Raw genomic sequence first — 18,657 nt, forward strand, 5'->3', positions numbered from 1 at the left:
CCCCAAAAACCCCAAAACCACCCCAAAACCCCCTGGGACCCCCAGGACCCTGGCCAGGCTGCCCCCAGGGAGATCCGAGCGCCAGGAGGTCATCAATGGTGGGGAGCCCAAAAACCCCAAAAACCACCCCAAAAACTCCCAAAAACCACCCCCAAAAACCCCAAACCACCCCCAAAACCACCCCAAAAACCCCAAAACCACCCCAAACCACCTGGGACCCCCAGAGCCTGGCCAGGCTGCCCCCAGGGAGATCCAGCGCCAGGAGGTCATCAATGGTGAGGAGCCCCAAAAACCACCCCAAAAACCCCAAAAACTCCAAAAACCACCCCAAAAATGGCCTTGGCACCCCCAAAAACCCCAAAAACCACCCCAAAAACCCCCCGGGACCCCAGACCCTGGCCAGGCTGCCCCCCAGGGAGATCCGGCGCCAGGAGGTCATCAATGGTGAGGAGCCCAAAACCACCCCAAAACCCCAAAACCCCAAAAAAACCCTAAAACCCCTAAAAACCACCCCAAAACCCCCAAAAACCCCCCGGGACCCCCAGACCCTGGCCAGGCTGCCCCCCAGGGAGATCCGGTGCCAGGAGGTCATCAACGGTGAGGGGAACCCCAAAAACCCCAAAAACCACCCCAAAACACCCCAAAAAAACCCCCAAAACCCCCAAAAACCACCCCAAAAGCCCCCCGGGACCCCAGACCCTGGCCAGGCTGCCCCCCAGGGAGATCCGGCGCCAGGAGGTCATCAATGGTGAGGAACCCAAAAACCCACCCCAAAAAATGGCCTTGGCACCCCCAAAAACCCCCAAAAAACCCCAAAAACCCTGGGACCCCAGACCCTGGCCAGAGCTGCCCCCAGGGAGATCCGAGGCGCCAGGAGGTCATCAACGGTGAGGGAGCCCAAAAACCCCCAAAAACCCCAAAAACCCCAAAATGGCCTCAGCCAAAACCCCAAAAACCCCAAAACCCCCAAAAAAGGCCTTACCCAAAAACCCCAAAACCACCCCAAAACCCCTAAAGACCCCAGGCCCAAAGGCTGCCCCCAGGGAGATCCGGCGCCAGGAGTCATCCAACGAGAGGCCAACCCCAAACCCACTCCAAAAATGGCCTTAGGAACCCCAAAGACCCCAAAACCACCCCAAAACCCCCAAAACCACCCCAAAACATGGGCACCCCAAAGACCCCAAAAACCCCAAAAACCCACCCCAAACCCACCCTAAAACCCACCCCAAAAACCACCCCAAAACCGCCCTGGCACCCCAAAGACCCAAAACCACCTCAAAGTCCCCAGGACCCCCAAACCCCCCCAAATCCCCCCAAAGCCCCTAGGGACCCTCAAAGACCCCAGGGACCCCTCAAACCCCCAGGGAGCCCCCTACAGACCTCTCAGGGACCCCTCAAATCCTCCCTGGGACCCTCAAATCCCCCAGGGACCTCAAAGACCCCAGGGACCCCCAAAGACCCCCTGGGACCCCCAAACCCCCAGGGACCCTCAAAGACCCCCAGGAGCCCCTACAGACCCTCAGGGACCCCCTAAAGACCCTTTCAGGGACCCCTCAAACCCCCCTGGGACCCCTCAAACCCCCTGGGACCCCCAAACCCCCAGGGACCCCCTAAAGACCCTCAGGGACCCCTCAAAGCCCCCAGGACCCCCAAATCCCCCAAATCCCCCAGAGCTGTTCCTGACGGAGCACGCCCACGTTCGGATGCTGCGGGTGCTGCTCGAGGGGTTTTCCAGCCCTGGGACCCCCAAACCCCCAGGGACCCCTCAAATCCCCCAAGGACCCCCTACAGACCCTCAAACAGCTCCTGGGACCCCCTAAAGACCCCCAAATCCCCCAAATCCCCCAAATCCCCCAGAGCTGTTCCTGACGAGCACGCCCACGTTCGGATGCTGCGGGTGCTGCTCGAGGGTTTCTCCAGCCCTGGGACCCCCAACCCCCAGGGACCCCCTAAAGATCCCCAGGACCCCCTAAGATCCCCTCAAACCCCTAGGACCCCCAAATCCCCCAAATCCCCCAATCCCCCAGAGCTGTTCCTGACGGAGCACGCCCACGTTCGGATGCTGCGGGTGCTGCTCGAGGGGTTTTCCAGCCCTGGGACCCCCAAACCCCCCAGGGACCCCTCAAACCCCTCTAAAGACCCTCAAACACCCCCAGGGACCCCTCAAACCCCCAAATCCCCCCAAATCCCCCAATCCCCCAGAGCTGTTCTGACAGAGCACGCCCACGTTCGGATGCTGCGGGTGCTGCTCGAGGGGTTTTCCAGCCCTGGGACCCCCTAAACCCCTACAGGGACCCTCAAATCCCTCTGGGACCCCTACAGACCCCAGGACCCCCAAAATCCCCCAAATCCCCTCAATCCCCCAGAGCTGTTCCTGACGGAGCACGCCACGTTCGGATGCTGCGGGTGCTGCTCGAGGGGTTTCTCCAGCCCTGGGACCCCCAAAACCCCCAGGGACCCTCTAAGACCCTCAAACCCCCCAGGGACCCCCTCAAGACCCCCAAATCCCCCAAATCCCCCAATCCCCCCAGAGCTGTTCCTGACGGAGCACGCCCACGTTCGGATGCTGCGGGTGCTGCTCGAGGGGTTTTTCCAGCCCTGGGACCCCCAAACCCCCCAGGGACCCCCTAAACCCTCAAGACCCCCAGGGACCTAGCCCTCAAACAGCCCTGGGACCCCCAAATCCCCCAAATCCCCCCAATCCCCCAGAGCTGTTCCTGACGGAGCACGCCCACGTTCGGATGCTGCGGGTGCTGCTCGAGGGTTTCTCCAGCCCTGGGACCCCCCAAACCCCCAGGGACCTCCTAGAGACCCTCAAACACCCCCAGGGACCCCCTACAGACCCTCAGGGACCCCCAAAGCCCCCCAAATCCCCCCCAAATCCCCCCAGAGCTGTTCCTGACGGAGCACGCCCACGTTCGGATGCTGCGGGTGCTGCTCGAGGGGTTTTTCCAGCCCATGCTCCGCGAGGGTTTCTTCGACGAGCAGGAGCTCTCCAACATCTTCCCCAGCCTCGAGGACCTCGTGGAGGTTCACAGTGAGTCGGGTTTTTATTTTGGGGGGGTCTTTGAGTCGTTTTTTGGGGGGTTTTGGGGGGGTTTTTGACCCCTCCTTGCTCCGTTTCTGTCCCAGCTTTGTTCCTCGACAGCCTCAAGAGGCTGCGGGAGGAGAGCGGCTTCGTCATCGGCCCCATCGGGGACGTCCTGCTGGCCAGGGTGAGGCTCTGGGGGCTTTGGGGTCCTGGGGGTCCTCGGGGTCTGGGGGTATCGGGGGTTGGGGAGATCTCGAGGGGTCCAGGGAGGATTTGGGGGTGACACTAAAGGGTTTGGGGCGAGAGCGGCTTCAGTCATCGGCCACATCGAGGCCAGGGTGAGCATTTGGGGGATTTGGGGGTCCTGGGGGTCCTGAGGGTCCCTCTTGGGGTCTGGGGGGTCGGGGGGGTTGGGGGGGGGCACAGGGCTCAGTTCTGATCTGGGGGTCTCCCCCTTGATTTGGGGGGTCTGTAATTGGGTCTGGGGTCTGTAATTGGGTCTGGGGTCTGTAATTGGGTCTGGGGTCCCTGCAGTTCGAGGGCACCGAGGGCAGTTGGTTCCAGAAGATCTCAGCTTGGTTCTGACCTGGGGGTCTCCCCCATAACTTGGGGGTCTCCCCTTTGATTTGGGGGGTCTGTAATTGGGTCTGGGGTCTGTAATTGGGTCTGGGGTCCCTGCAGTTCGAGGGCACCGAGGGCAGTTGGTTCCAGAAGATCTCGGCTCAGTTCTGACCTGGGGGTCTCCCCCATAACTTGGGGGTCTCCCCTTTGATTTGGGGGGTCTGTAATTGGGTCTGGGGTCTGTAATTGGGTCTGGGGTCCCCGCAGTTCGAGGGCACCGAGGGCAGTTGGTTCCAGAAGATCTCAGCTCACCCCTGACCTGGGGGTCTCCCCTTTGATTTGGGGGGTGTGTAATTGGGTCTGGGGTCTCCCCTTTGATTTGGGGGGTCTGTAATTGGGTCTGGGGTCTGTAATTGGGTCTGGGGTCTCCCATTTGGGTCTGGGGTCCCTGCAGTTCGAGGGCACCGAGGGCAGTTGGTTCCAGAAGATCTCAGCCTGTCCCTGACCTGGGGGTCTCCCCTTTGATTTGGGGGGTCTGTAATTGGGTCTGGGGTCTGTAATTGGGTCTGGGGTCTGTAATTGGGTCTGGGGTCTCCCATTTGGGTCTGGGGTCCCCGCAGTTCGAGGGCACCGAGGGCAGTTGGTTCCAGAAGATCTCAGCTCGTCCCTGACCAAAGGGAGAACCCCCTTTGATCTGGGGGTCTCCCCCTTGATTTGGGGGGGTCTGTAATTGGGTCTGGGGTCTGTAATTGGGTCTGGGGTCTGTAATTGGGTCTGGGGTCCCTGCAGTTCGAGGGCACCGAGGGCAGTTGGTTCCAGAAGATCTCGGCTCAGTTCTGACCTGGGGGTCTCCCCCATAACTTGGGGGTCTCCCCCTTGATTTGGGGGGTCTGTAATTGGGTCTGGGGTCTGTAATTGGGTCTGGGGTCTCCCATTTGGGTCTGGGGTCCCCGCAGTTCGAGGGCACCGAGGGCAGTTGGTTCCAGAAGATCTCAGCCCGGTTCTGCAGCCGCCAAAGCTTCGCCCTCGAGCAGCTCAAGGCCAAGCAGAGGAAGGACACCCGGTTCAACCAGTTCATCCAGGTGGGACCCCCAAAAACACCCCAAAAACACCCCTGGGAAAACACCCCCAAAACACCTCTGGGACCCCCAAAACACCCCAAAAACACCCCAAAAACACCCCAAAAACACCCCTGGGACCCCCAAAAACACCCCTGGGACCCCCAAAATGAGGTGATTTGGGGGGTCAGTGCAGAGACACCCGGTTCAACCAGTTCATCCAGGTGGGACCCCCAAAAACACCCCAAAACCAGCCCTGGGACCCCCAAAACACCCCAAAAACACCCCTGGACCCCCCAAAACACCCCTGGGACCCCCAAAATGAGTTGATTTGGGGGGGGGGTCAGTGCAAGGACACCCGGTTCAACCAGTTCATCCAGGTGGGACCCCCAAAAACACCCCAAAAACACCCCAAAACACCCCAAAAACACCCCAAAACAGCCCAAAATCACCTCTGGGACCCCCAAAATCACCCCTGGGACCCCAAAAATGAGGTGATTTGGGGGGGGGGTCAGTGCAAGGACACCTGGTTCAACCAGTTCATCCAGGTGGGACCCCCAAAAACACCCCTGGGACCCCCAAAAACACCCCCAAAACACCCCTGGGACCCCCAAAACACCCCAAAAACTCCCTGGGACCCCAAAACACCCCAAAAACACCCCTGGGACCCCCAAAATCACCCCTGGGACCCCCAAAACACCCCAAAAACACTCCTGGGACCCCCAAAACACCCCAAAAACAACCCTGGGACCCCCAAAATGAGTTGATTTGGGGGGGGGGGTCAGTGCAAGGACACCCGGTTCAACCAGTTCATCCAGGTGGGACCCCCAAAAACACCCCAAAACCAGCCCTGGGACCCCCAAAACACCCCAGAAACACTCCTGGGACCCCCAAAACACCCCTGGGACCCCCAAAACACCCCAAAAACGCCCCTGGGACCCCCAAAACACCCCAAAAACACCCCTGGGACCCCCAAAACACCCCCAAAACACCCCAAAACACCCCAAAAACACCCCTGGGACCCCCAAAACACCCCAAAAACACTCCTGGGATCCCCAAAAACCACCCCTGGGACCCCCAAAATCACCCCTGGGACCCCCAAAATGAGGTGATTTGGGGGGGTCAGTGCCAGGACACCCGGTTCAACCAGTTCATCCAGGTGAGACCCCCAAAAACACCCCAAAACACCCCAAAACACCCCAAAAACACCCCTGGGACTCCAAAAACACCCCAAAACAGCCCAAAAACACCTCTGGGACCCCCAAAACACCCCAAAACACCCCAAAAAACACCCCAAAACACCCCTGGGACCCCCAAAAACACCCCAAAAACCCCCCTGGGACCCCCAAAATGAGGTGATTTGGGGGTCAGTGCCAGGACACGCGGTTCAACCAGTTCATCCAGGTGGGACCCCCCAAAAACACCCCCAAAACACCCCAAAACACCCCAAAAACACCTCTGGGACCCCCAAAACACCCCAAAAACACCCCAAAACACCCCAAAAACACCCCTGGGACCCCCAAAATGAGGTGACTGGGAGGTCAATGCCAGAACACCCGGTTCAACCAGTTCATCCCGGTGGGACCCCCAAAAACAGCCCAAAATACCCCAAAACACCCCAAAATCACCCCTGGGACCCCCAAAATGAGGTGATTTGGGGGGGGGGTCAGTGCAAGGACACCCGGTTCAACCAGTTCATCCAGGTGGGACCCCCAAAAACACCCCAAAAACACCCCAAAACACCCCAAAAACACCTCTGGGACCCCCAAAAACACCCCAAAATCACCCCTGGAAAACACCCCAAAAACACCCCAAAACAGCCCCAAAACCAACCCTGGGACCCCCAAAATCACCCCTGGGACCCCCAAAATGAGGTGATTTGGGGGGAGTCAGTGCTGAGGACACCCGGTTCAACCAGTTCATCCAGGTGGGACCCCAAAAACACCCTGGGACCCCAAAACACCCCAAAACACCCCTGGGACCCCCAAAAACACCCCAAAACACCCTGGGACCCCCAAAAACACCCCAAAAACACCCCCTGGGACCCCAAAACACACCCTGGGACCCCAAAACACCCCAGAGCCACCCCAAAACACCCTGGGACCCCCAAAAACACCCCTGGGACCCCAAAATCACCCCTGGGACCCCAAAACACCCCTGGAAAAATACTCTGGGACCCCAAAAAACACCCCTGGGACCCCCAAAACCACCCTGGGACCCCAAAACACCCCAAAACCACCCTGGGACCCCCGAAAATCAGGGGTCAGGGGGTATCCAGGGTGATTTTGGGGTCCCAATGACAGAGAGAGTGGTCAGGGATTGGGGTGGTCAGGGGGGATTTGGGGTCAGTGCAAGGACAAGGAGATTTATCCAGTTCATCCAAGTCCCCCCAAAAACCATCCTGGGACCCCCAAACCACCCCTAGGACCCCCAAATGACTCAAATCCCCACCAAGACCCCCAAAAAGTCCCCTGGGACCCCCAAAAGTGCCCTGGGACCCCCAGAGCCCCCCTGTGCCCCCAGGAGGCCGAGCCGCCCCCGGTGCCGGCGGCTGCAGCTCAAGGACATCATCCCCACCGAGATGCAGCGGCTCACCAAGTACCCCCTGCTGCTGCTCAGCATCACCAAGTGCTCTGGTGAGCCCCAAAAACCTCCCTGAACCCCAAAAACTGTGACCCCAAAACCCCCAAACCTCCCTGACCCCAAAAACACCCCCTGACCCCAAAAACCCCGACCCGAAACCCCCAAACCTCCCTGACCCCAAAACCCCAACCCTCACTAAGTACCCCCTGCTGCTGCTCAGCATCACCAAGTGCTCTGGTGAGCCCCAAAACACCCCTGAACCCCAAAAACACCCCTGAACCCCCAAAACACCCCCTGAACCCCAAAACCCCGACCCCCAAACCCCCAAACCTCCCTGACCCCAAAAGCCCCAACCCTCACCAAGTACCCCCTGCTGCTCAGCATCACCAAGTGCTCTGGTGGGCCCCCAAAAACACCCTGAACCCCAAAAACACCCCTGAACCCCCAAAACACCCTGAACCCCAAAAGCCCCGACCCCAAACCCCCAAACCTCCCTGACCCCAAAGCCCAGCCCTCACCAGGTACTCCCTGCTGCTGCTCAGGCATCACCAAGTGCTCTGGTGAGCCCCAAAACACCCCTGAACCCCAAAAACACCCCTGAACCCCAAAAACACCCCTGACCCCAAAACCCCTGACCCCCAAACCCCCAAACCTCCCTGACCCCAAAAACCCCAACCCTCACCAAGTACCCCCTGCTGCTGCTCCAGGCATCACCGAGTTAGCTCCGGTGAGCCCCAAAACACTCCCCTGAACCCCAAAACACCCCCTGAACTCCCAAAAACACCCCTGAACCCTCCTGCAAAACCCTGACCCCAAACCCCCAACCTCCCTTGACCCCGGGGTAACCCCAACCCTCGCCAAGTACTCCCCAAGGCTCATCACCAAGTGCCTGTGAGCCCCCAAAAAGCACCCTGACCCCTTAAGTACACCCTGTAACCCCAGCATCACCCTGACGCTAAACTGGTGAGCTTCGCTACCCTAGACCTCCTGACTGAAATACCCCAACTCGCTACACTTCACTGCCCAGCATCACCAAGTGCTCTGGGTGAGCCCCAAAACAACCCCTGAACCCCAAAAACACCCCTGAACCCCCAAAGCCCCACGACCCCTGAAACCCCCACAGCCTCCTGACCCCAAAAACCCCAACCCAGAAACCCCCAAACCTCCCTGACCCCAAAAACCCAGCCCTCACCAAGTACCCCCTGCATCAGAAATCACCAGAGTGCTCTGGTGGCTGCCCAAGCATCGAACCCCAGAGTACTCCGTGAACCCCAAAAACACCCCTGGACCCCAAAAAACAACCCCTGAACCCCAAAAACACCCCTGGACCCCAAAGCCCACCCTAGAGCCCCCAAACCTCCTGACCCCAAACCCCAACCTGAAATCCCAGACCTCCTGACCCCAAAGCCCCAGCCCTCTGAGTGCCCCTGCAGCACTCGGCATCATCAGTGCTCTGGTGAGCCCCAACTACCCCTGAACCCCAAAAAATGCCCCTGAACCCCAAAAAACAACCCCTGACCCCAAAACACCTGAACCCCGACCCCTGGACCCCAAACCCCACCCCAAACCCCCAAACCTCCATGACCCCCAAACACCCTGACTCCCAAAATCCCAGAACCTCACCAAGTACCCCCTGCTGCTGCTCAGACATCACCAAGTGCTCTGGTGGGCCCCAAACACCCCTGAACCCCAAAAGCACCCCTGAACTCCCCAAAAACCCCGACCCCCAAACCCCCAAACCTCCCTGACCCCCAAAAACACCCCTGACCCCAAAATCCCAAACCTCACCAAGTGCCCCGCTGCTGCTCAGCATCATGCAAGTGCTCTGGTGAGGCCCAAAACACCCCTGAACCCCAAAAACCCCGACCCCAAAGCCCCAAACCTCCCTGAACCCCAAAACCCGACCCCCAAACCCCAAGCCTCCCTGACCCCAAAAACCCCAATCCCAGAAACCCCAAACCTCCTGACCCCAAAAACCCCAGCCCTCACCAAAGTACCCCCTGCTGCTGCTCGGCATCACCAAGTGCTCTGGTGAGCCCCAAACACCCCTGAACCCCAAAACACCCCTGACCCCAAAAGCACCCTGAGCCCCAAAACACACCCCTGAACCCCAAAATCCCAACCCTGAAACCCCCAAACCTCCCTGACCCCAAAACCCTAAGCCTCACCAGAGTACCCTATAACGCTGCTCGACATCAAGTGCTCTGGTGAGGCCCCAAACACCCTGACCCCCAAAAACACCCTGAGACCCCAAAAACACCCCTGGACCCCAAAAGCCGACCCCAAAACCCCCAAACCTCCTGACCCAAAGACCCGACCTGAGAACCCCCAAACCTCCCATTCCCCAAAACCCCAACCCTCACCAAGTACCCCCTGCTGCTGCTCAGGCATCACCAAGTGCTCTGGTGAGCCCAAGCTACCCCTGGACTAAAGACACCCCCTGAACCCCAAAAACCCGACCCCCAAACCTAAACCTCCTGACCCCAAAACCCCAAACCTCACCAAGTACCCCCTGCTGCTGCTCAGCATCACCAAGTGCTCTGGTGAGCCCCAAGCTACCCCTGAACCCCAAAAACACCCCCTGAACCCCAAAAACCCCGACCCCGAAACCCCCAAACCTCCCTGACCCCAAAAACCCCAACCCTCACCAAGTACCCCCTGCTGCTGCTCAGCATCACCAAGTGCTCTGGTGAGCCCCAAAAACACCCCTGAACCCCAAAAACCCCAATCCCGAAACCCCCAAACCTCCCTGACCCCAAAAACCCCGACCCCCAAACCCCCAAACCTCCTGACCCCAAAACCCTGACCCCCAAACCCCTCTGAGCCCCCAAAACCCCCTCAAACCCCTCTCTGAGCCCTCCAAACCCCTCTGAGCCCCCAATCCCCCAAACCCCTCTCTGAGCCCCCAAACCCCTCTGAGCCCCCCAATTCCCCCCAAACCCCTCTGACCCCCAAACCCCTCTGAGCCCCTAAAACCCCTCAAACCCCTCTCTGACCGCCCCAAACCCCTCTGAACCCCCAAAACCCTTCAAATCCCTCTCTGACCCCCTCAAACCCCTCTGAGCCTCCCAAAGCCCCCAAACCCCTCTGAGCCTCCCAAAAACCCCCAAACCCCTCTGGGCCCCCAAAAACCCTTCAAATCCCTCTCTGACCCCAAAACCCCCTCAAGCCCCTCTCTGAGCCCCCAAACCCCTCTGAACCCCAAAACCCCCTCAAACCCCTCCAATCCCCCCAAACCTCTCTGAGCCCCCTCAAACCTCTCCTGACCCCCTAAACTCTCTGGGCCCCCAAAACCCTCAAATCCCTTTCTGACTCCCCCAAACCCTCTGAGCCCCCAATTCCCCCCCAAACCCCTCTCTGACCCCCAAGCCTCTGAACCCCCAAAACCCCTCAATCCCTCTCTGACCCCCAAACCCTCTGAGCCCCCAAAACCCCTCAATCCCTCTCTGACCCCCAAACCCCTCTGAGCCCCCTAACTCCTCTCAGCCCCTAAACCCCTCTCAACCTCCTCTCTGACCCCCCCAAACCCCTCTGAGCCCCCAATTCCCCCTCAAATCCCTCTCTGACCCCCAATTCCCCCTCAAACCCTTTCTGACCCCCAAACCCCCTGAGCCCCTCAAAACCCCTCAGAGCCGTCTCCGGACCGCGCCAAGGTGGAGCAGGCGGCCGAGTGCTGCCGCCAGATCCTCAACCACGTCAACCAGGAGGTCCGGGACATGGAGAACCTCATGGTAGGGACCCCCAGGACACCCCCCTGGGACCCCCCAAAATGTCTGTGCCCTCCATCAGCACCATCATCATCATCATCATCATCACCATCATCATCATCATCATCATCACCATCATCATCCCCCCCATCACAGAAACTCAAGGATTACCAGCGGCGCCTCGACCTCTCCAACCTGAAGCAGATCACGGACCCTCTGCTGAGCGAGTTCAAGGTAGGGGGGAACGCCGGGACCCTTCCCCAAAATCCCCCCAGTTCACGCCTGACCCCAAAAATCGCCTCTGGTCCCCCAAAATCCACCCAGAACTCCCGAATTCCCCCTCGTGTCCTCCACCGTTTTGTCCCCTCATGTTTCCCGCCATTTTCCCCTCAGTTTTCCCTCAATTTTCCACTGACATTCCCCTCTATTCTTTCCTCACGTTTCCGTCTGCTTTCCCCACATATTTCTTTCTACTTTCCCCTCACATTTCCTTCCATTTTCCTCTCACGTTTCCCTCCGTTTTCCCCTCACATTTCACTCAATTTTTCCCTCACGTTTCTCTCCCTTTTCCCCTCACATTTCCCTCAATTTTTCCCTCACATTTCTCTCCATTTTCCTCTCACATTTCTCACCCATTTCCCCTCAATTTCCCACCCCTTTTCCCCTCACATTTCCCTCCGTTTTCCCCTCACATTTCCTACCCTTTTCCCCTCACGTTTCCCTCTATTTTCCTCTCACGTTTCCCACTCTTTTCCCCCTCAGGTTTCCCTCACTTTTGCCCTCAATTTTCCACCCCTTTTCCCCTCACATTTCCCTCCATTTCCCCCTCACATTTTCCACCCATTTCCCCTCACATTTCCCACCATTTTCCCTTCACATTTCCCTCCATTTCCCCCTCACATTTCCCACCCATTTCCCCTCACATTTCCCACCATTTTCCCCTCACATTTCCCTCCATTTCCCCTCACATTTCCCACCCTTTTCCCCTGACATTTCCCACCTTTTCCCCTCACATTTCCCTCCATTTTCCCATCACATTTCCTTCCATTTTCCCCTCACATTTCCCTCCCTTTCCCCCTCACATTTCCCTCCCTTTTCCCCTCACATTTCCCTCCATTTTCCCCTCACATTTCCCTCCCTTTTCCCCTCAATTTCCCACCATTTTCCCCTCAATTTCCCACCCCTTTTCCCCTCACATTTCCCTCCCTTGTCCCCTTATGTTTTCCTCCCTTTTCCCCTCACATTTCTCACCCTTTTCCCCTCAATTTCCCACCCCTTTTCCCCTCAATTTCCCACCATTTTCCCCTCACGTTTCCCGCCATTTTCCCCTCAATTTTCCCTCAATTTTCCACTCACATCTCCCTCAATTTTCCACTCACATTCCCCTCTATTCTCCCCTCACATTTCCCTCTGCTTTCCCCACATTTTTCTCTCTACTTTCCCCTCACATTTCCCTCTCTTTTCCCCTTATGTTTCCCTCCATTTTCCCCTCACATTTCCCTCCCTTTTCCCCTCAATTTTCCCTCCCTTTTCCCCTCACATTTCCCACCCTTTTCCCCTCACATTTCCCTCCCTTTTCCCCTCACATTTCCCACCCTTTTCCCCTCACATTTCCCACCCATTTCCCCTCACATTTCTCTCCATTTTCTCCTCACATTCCCCTCCGTTTTCCCCTCACATTTCCCTCTAATTTCCCCACACATTTCCCACCCTTTTCCCCTCAATTTCCCACCTTTTCCCCTCACATTTCCCTCCATTTTCCCCTCACATTTCCCACCCTTTTCCCCTCAATTTTCCACCCCTTTTCCCCTCACATTTCCCACCCATTTCCCCTCACATTTCCCTCCATTTTCCCCTCACATTTCCCTCCCTTTTCCCCTCACATTTCCCACCCATTTCCCCTCACATTTCCCACCCATTTCCCCTCACATTTCTCACCATTTTCCCCTCACATTTCCCTCCATTTTCCCCTCACATTTCCCACCCTTTTCCCCTCACATTTCCCTCCATTTTCCCCTCACATTTCCCTCCATTTTCCCCTCACATTTCCCTCCATTTTCCCCTCACATTCCCCACCATTTCCCCTCCCATTTCCCCCACCTTTTCCCCTCACATTTCCCTCCCTTTCCCCTCACATTTCCCTCCATTTTCCCCCTCACATTTCCCCTCCATTTTCCCCTCACATTCCCCACCATTTCCCCTCAATTTTCCCTCCCTTTTCCCCTCACATTTCCCACCCTTTTCCCCTCACATTTCCCTCCCATTTCCCCTCACATTTCCCTCCATTTTCCCCTCACATTCCCCTCCATTTTCCCCTCACATTTCCCACCCATTTCCCCTCACATTTCCCACCCTTTTCCCCTCAATTTTCCCTCAATTTTCCCCTCAATTTTCCCACCTTTTCCCCTCCCATTTCCCCCAGAACACGGACATCACCAAGCGCACTCTGGTGCACGAGGGGCCCCTCACCTGGCGCGTCACCCGGGACAAAGCCGTGGGTGAGTCCCTTTTTTGGGGGGCTCTCTGAGTATCAGGGGGTCCCCACAACCTCCGTAACCCCCTCCCCAAAATCTTTACCCCCCTCCAGAGGTGCAGGTGCTGCTTCTGGACGACCTGCTGGTGCTGCTGCAGCGGCAGGAGGAGCGGCTGGTGCTGCGCTGGCACAGCCGGGCCCTGGCGCCCGCGCCCGACGGCAAACAGACGCTGAGCCCCGTCATCCGCCTGCGCTCCGCCATGACACGAGAGGTGGCCACAGGTTAGAGTTGTTTTGGGATAGAGGGGATTGGTTTTGGGGTGTACAGGTGGGGTTTGGGGTGCCCAGAACAGACCCTGAGCCCCGTCATCCGCCTGCGCTCCGCCATGACACGCGAGGTGGCCACAGGTTAGGGTTGTTTTGGGGTGTACAGGTGGGGTTTGGGGTGCCCAGAACAGACCCTGAGCCCCGTCATCCGCCTGCGCTCCGCCATGACACGGGAGGTGGCCACAGGTTAGAGCCATTTTGGGGTGTGTAGGGATCAATTTTGGGGTGTACAGGTGGGGTTTGGGGTGCCCAGAACAGACCCTGAGCCCCGTCATCCGCCTGCGCTCCGCCATGACACGAGAGGTGGCCACAGGTTAGAGCCATTTTGGGATATAGGGGATTGTTTTTGGGGTGTACAGGTGGGGTTTGGGGTGCCCAGAACAGACCCTGAGCCCCGTCATCCGCCTGCGCTCCGCCATGACACGGGAGGTGGCCACAGGTTAGAGTTGTTTTAGGGTGTGGGATCAGTTTTGGGGTGCCCAGAACAGACCCTGAGCCCCGTCATCCGCCTGCGCTCCGCCATGACACGAGAGGTGGCCACAGGTTAGAGTTGTTTTGGGGTATAGGGGATTGTTTTTGGGGTGTGTAGGGGTCAGTTTTGGGGTGTACAGGTGGGGTTTGGGGTGTGTAGGGGTCAGTTTTGGGGTGTACAGGTGGGGTTTGGGGTGTGTAGGGGTCAGTTTTGGGGTGTACAGGTGGGGTTTGGGGTGTACAGGTGGGGTTTGGGGTGCCCAGAACAGACCCTGAGCCCCGTCATCCGCCTGCGCTCCGCCATGACACGAGAGGTGGCCACAGGTTAGGGTTGTTTTGGGGTGTGTAGGGATCAGTTTTGGGGTGTACAGGTGGGGTTTGGGGTGTACAGGTGAGGTTTGGGGTGTACAGGTAGGGTTTGGGGTGTGTAGGGGTCAGTTTTGGGGTGTACAGGTGGGGTTTGGGGTGTACAGGTGGGGTTTGGGGTGTGTAGGGATCAGTTTTGGGGTGTACAGGTGGGGTTTGGGGTGCCCAGAACAGACCCTGAGCCCCGTCATCCGCCTGCGCTCCGCCATGACACGGGAGGTGGCCACAGGTTAGAGCCATTTTGGGGTGTGTAGGGGTCAGTTTTGGGGTGTACAGGTGGGGTTTGGGGTGTGTAGGGATCAGTTTTGGGGTGTACAGGTGGGGTTTGGGGTGTACAGGTGGGGTTTGGGGTGCCCAGAACAGACCCTGAGCCCCGTCATCCGCCTGCGCTCCGCCATGACACGGGAGGTGGCCACAGGTTAGGGTTGTTTTGGGATATAGGGGATTGGTTTTGGGGTGTACAGGTGGGGTTTGGGGTGTGTAGGGATCAGTTTTGGGGTGTAGGGATCAGTTTTGGGGTGTACAGGTGGGGTTTGGGGTGCTCAGAACAGACCCTGAGCCCCGTCATCCGCCATGACACGGGAGGTGGCCACAGGTTAGAGTTGTTTTGGGGTGTAGGGGTCAGTTTTGGGGTGTAGGGATCAGTTTTGGGGTGTACAGGTGGGGTTTGGGGTGTGTAGGGGTCAGTTTTGGGGTGTACAGGTGGGGTTTGGGGTGTGTAGGGATCAGTTTTGGGGTGTACAGGTGGGGTTTGGGGTGTGTAGGGGTCAGTTTTGGGGTGTAGGGCTTGTGTTGGGTCACTTGTGCCTCATTTTGCGTCACTTGTGCCTCATTTTTGGGGTGTAGGGGTTGTTTTGAGTCACTTGTGCCTCAATTTTGGGGCACTTGGGGCTCATTTTGGGTCACTTTGGGCTCATTTTGGGTCATTTGTGGCTCATTTTTGGGGTGTAGGGCTCATTTTGGGTCACTTGTGCCTCATTTTGGGTCACTTGGGGCTCATTTTGGGTCACTTGTGCCTCAATTTTGGGGTGTAGGGCTCATTTTGTGTCACTTGTGGCTCATTTTGGGTCACTTGTGCCTCATTTTGGGTCACTTGTGCCTCATTTTGGGTCACTCAGGGCTCATTTTGGGTGTAGGGCTCATTTTGGATCACTTGTGCCTCATTTTGGGTCACTTGGGGCTCATTTTGGGTCACTTGTGCCTCATTTTAGGTCACTTGGGGCTCATTTTGTGTCACTTGGGGCTCATTTTTGGTGTGTAGGTCTCATTTTGTGTCACTTGTGCCTCATTTCGGGTCACTTGTGCCTCATTTCATGTCACTCAGGGCTCGTTTCGAGGCCCAAATGACCCATTTTTGGCCCTTTTTGGGCCATCCCGGGGGGGTTTGGAGCTGCCTCGGGGTGCCCCCAGCCCTAGGGTGCTAGACCCCCAGACCCCCCTTTTTTGATCCCCCCCAGACCACAAGGCCTTCTACGTGATCATCAGCTGGGACAGCGGCGCCCAAATCTACGAGCTGGTGGCGCAGAGCGCGGCCGAGAGGAAGCTGTGAGGGGGGGCACCCCAGTTTGAGGGTCTGGGGGTTGGATCCTGATTTTGGGGGTCTTTGAGGGGGTTTGGGGGATTGGGGGTTGGATCCTGATTTTGGGGGTCTTTGGGGAGTTGGACCCTGATTTTGGGGGGTCTGGGAGGTTTGGGGTTGGAACCCGATTTTGGGGAGTCTGGGGGTTTGGACCCTGATTTTGGGGGTCTGGGAGTTTGACCCTGATTTTGGGGGATCTGGGGGTTGGACCCTGATTTTGGGAGGGACCTGGGGGTTGGATCCTGATTTTGGGGGTCTGGGAGTTTGGAACCCAATTTTGGGGGTCTGGGGGGTTGGATCCTGATTTTGGGGGTCTGGGGGTTGGATCCCGATTTTGGGGGTCTGGGGTTGGATCCCGATTTTGGGGGATCTGGGGGTTGGACCCTGATTTTGGGGGGATCTGGGGGTTTGGATCCCAATTTTGGGGGTCTGGGGAGGTTGGAACCCAATTTTGGGGGGTCTTTGAGGGCGTTTGGGGGGATTGGGGGTTGGATCCCAATTTTGGGGGGTCTGGGGGTTGGATCCCAATTTTGGGGGTCTGAGGGTTGGATCCCAATTTTGGGAGGGATTGGGGGGTCTGGGGTTGGACCCTGATTTTGGGGGTCTGGGGGTTGGACCCTGATTTGGGGGTCTGAAGAGCGTTTGGAGTTGGGTTGGACCCTGATTTTGGGGTCTTTGAGGGGGTCTGGAGGATTGGGAGTTGGATCCTGATTTTGGGGGGTCTGGGGGTTGGATCCCGATTTTGGGGGGTCTGGGGGTTGGACCCTGATTTTGGGGTCTTTGAAGGGGTTTGGAGGATTGGGGGTATTGGACCTGATTTTGGGGGGTCTGGGGGGTCTTTGGGGGTATTGGACCTGATTTTGAGGGGGTCTTTGAGGGGGTTTGGGGGATCTGGGAGTTGGATCCTGATTTTGGGAGGGCCTGGGGGAGTTGGATCCCGATTTTGGGGGATCTGGGGTTGGATCCCAATTTTGGGGGGTCTGGGAGGTTGGAACCCAATTTTGGGGGGTCTTTGAGAGGGTTTGGGGGGATTGGGGGTTGGACCCTGATTTTGGGAGGTCTGGGGATTGGATCCCAATTTTGGGGGTCTGGGGGTTGGATCCCAATTTTGGGAGGATTGGGGAGTCTGGGGGGAGTTGGACCCTGATTTTGGGAGGGTCTGGGGGTTGGATCCCAATTTTGGGGGAGTCTGGGGGTTGGATCCTGATTTTGGGGGTCTTTGGGGAGTTGGACCCTGATTTTAGGGGGTCTAGGGGTTTAGGGGTTGGAACCCGATTTTGGGGAGTCTGGGGTTGGACCCTGATTTTGGGTCTTTGAGGGGGATTGGGGGTTGGACCCTGATTTTGGGAGGTCTGGGGTTGGATCCCGATTTTGGGGGAGTCTTTGAGGGGGTTTGGGTCTGGGGGGTTATTTGGGGGTGGGTTTGGGTCTGGGGGTGTTTGGGGGCGGGATGGGATGTTTGGGGGCTGGATTTGGGTCTGGGGGCAGTTTTGGGTCTGGGGATGTTTGGGGCTGGATTTGGGTCTGGGGTGTCTGGGGGCAGTTTTGGGGTCTGGGGGTGTTTGGGGGCAGTTTTGGGTCTGGGGGATATTTGGGGTCAGTTTTTGGGTCTGGGGGATATTTGGGGTTGGGATTTGGGTCTGGGGGTTATTTGGGGGTAGTTTTTGGGTCTGGGGGTTATTTGGGGGCTGTTTTGGGTCTGGGGGTGTCCTGGGGTGTTTTTGGGTCTGGGGGTTGTTTGGGGGTGTTTTTGGGTCTGGGGGTTATTTGGGGGCAGTTTTGGGTCTGGGGGTGTCTGGGGCAGTTTTTGGGTCTGGGGGTTATTTGGGGGTGTTTTTGGGTCTGGGGGATATTTGGGGGTGTTTTTGGGTCTGGGGGATATTTGGGGTTGGGATTTGGGTCTGGGGTTATCTGGGGGCAGTTTTGGGTCTGGGGGTGTCCTGGGGGTGTTTTTGGGTCTGGGGGTGCTTGGGGGTGTTTTTGGGTCTGGGGGATGTTTGGGGGTGGTTTTGGGTCTGGGGGTTATTTGGGGGTCAGTTTTGGGTCTGGGGGTTATCTGGGGGCAGTTTTGGGTCTGGGGGTGTCCTGGGGGCGTTTTTGGGTCTGGGGGGTGCTGGGGGCAGTTTTGGGTCTGGGGGTTATTTGGGGGTGTTTTTGGGTCTGGGGTGTCCTGGGGGTGTTTTTGGGTCTGGGGGTTATTTGGGGGTGTTTTTGGGTCTGGGGGGGTGCTGGGGGTCAGTTTTTGGGTCTGGGGGTTATTTGGGGTGTTTTTGGGTCTGGGGGTGCTGGGGGCAGTTTTTGGGTCTGGGGGTGTCCTGGGGGTGTTTTTGGGTCTGGGGGCGTGCTGGGGGCAGTTTTTGGGTCTGGGGGTTATTTGGGGGTGTTTTTGGGTCTGGGGATATTTGGGGGTGTGTTTTGGTCTGGGGGATGTTTGGGGTGTTTTTGGGTCTGGGGGGTGCTGGGGGCAGTTTTGGGGTCTGGGGGATATTTGGGAGTGTTTT

At 57.8% G+C, this 18,657-nt stretch overlaps 1 protein-coding gene across 1 annotated transcript; it reads left to right on the top strand.

The window, feature by feature from the left end:
- Positions 1–530: 530 nt before the first annotated feature.
- Positions 531–16,126, top strand: ARHGEF1 (Rho guanine nucleotide exchange factor 1; the record flags this gene model as incomplete). The annotated part of the gene is made up of 11 exons (XM_050339209.1): positions 531–577; positions 868–887; positions 2,891–3,037; positions 3,133–3,215; positions 4,549–4,674; positions 7,157–7,286; positions 10,864–10,964; positions 11,097–11,174; positions 13,363–13,438; positions 13,528–13,695; positions 16,035–16,126. Coding segments are annotated over 11 exons (1,068 nt in total), but the record flags the coding sequence as incomplete, so codon positions are not given.
- Between the last annotated feature and the right edge of the window lie 2,531 nt (positions 16,127–18,657).

This window comes from Myiozetetes cayanensis, unplaced genomic scaffold (assembly GCF_022539395.1).
Source record: "Myiozetetes cayanensis isolate MyiCay16 unplaced genomic scaffold, myiCay2020 scf873, whole genome shotgun sequence".
Taxonomy (NCBI): domain Eukaryota; kingdom Metazoa; phylum Chordata; class Aves; order Passeriformes; family Tyrannidae; genus Myiozetetes; species Myiozetetes cayanensis.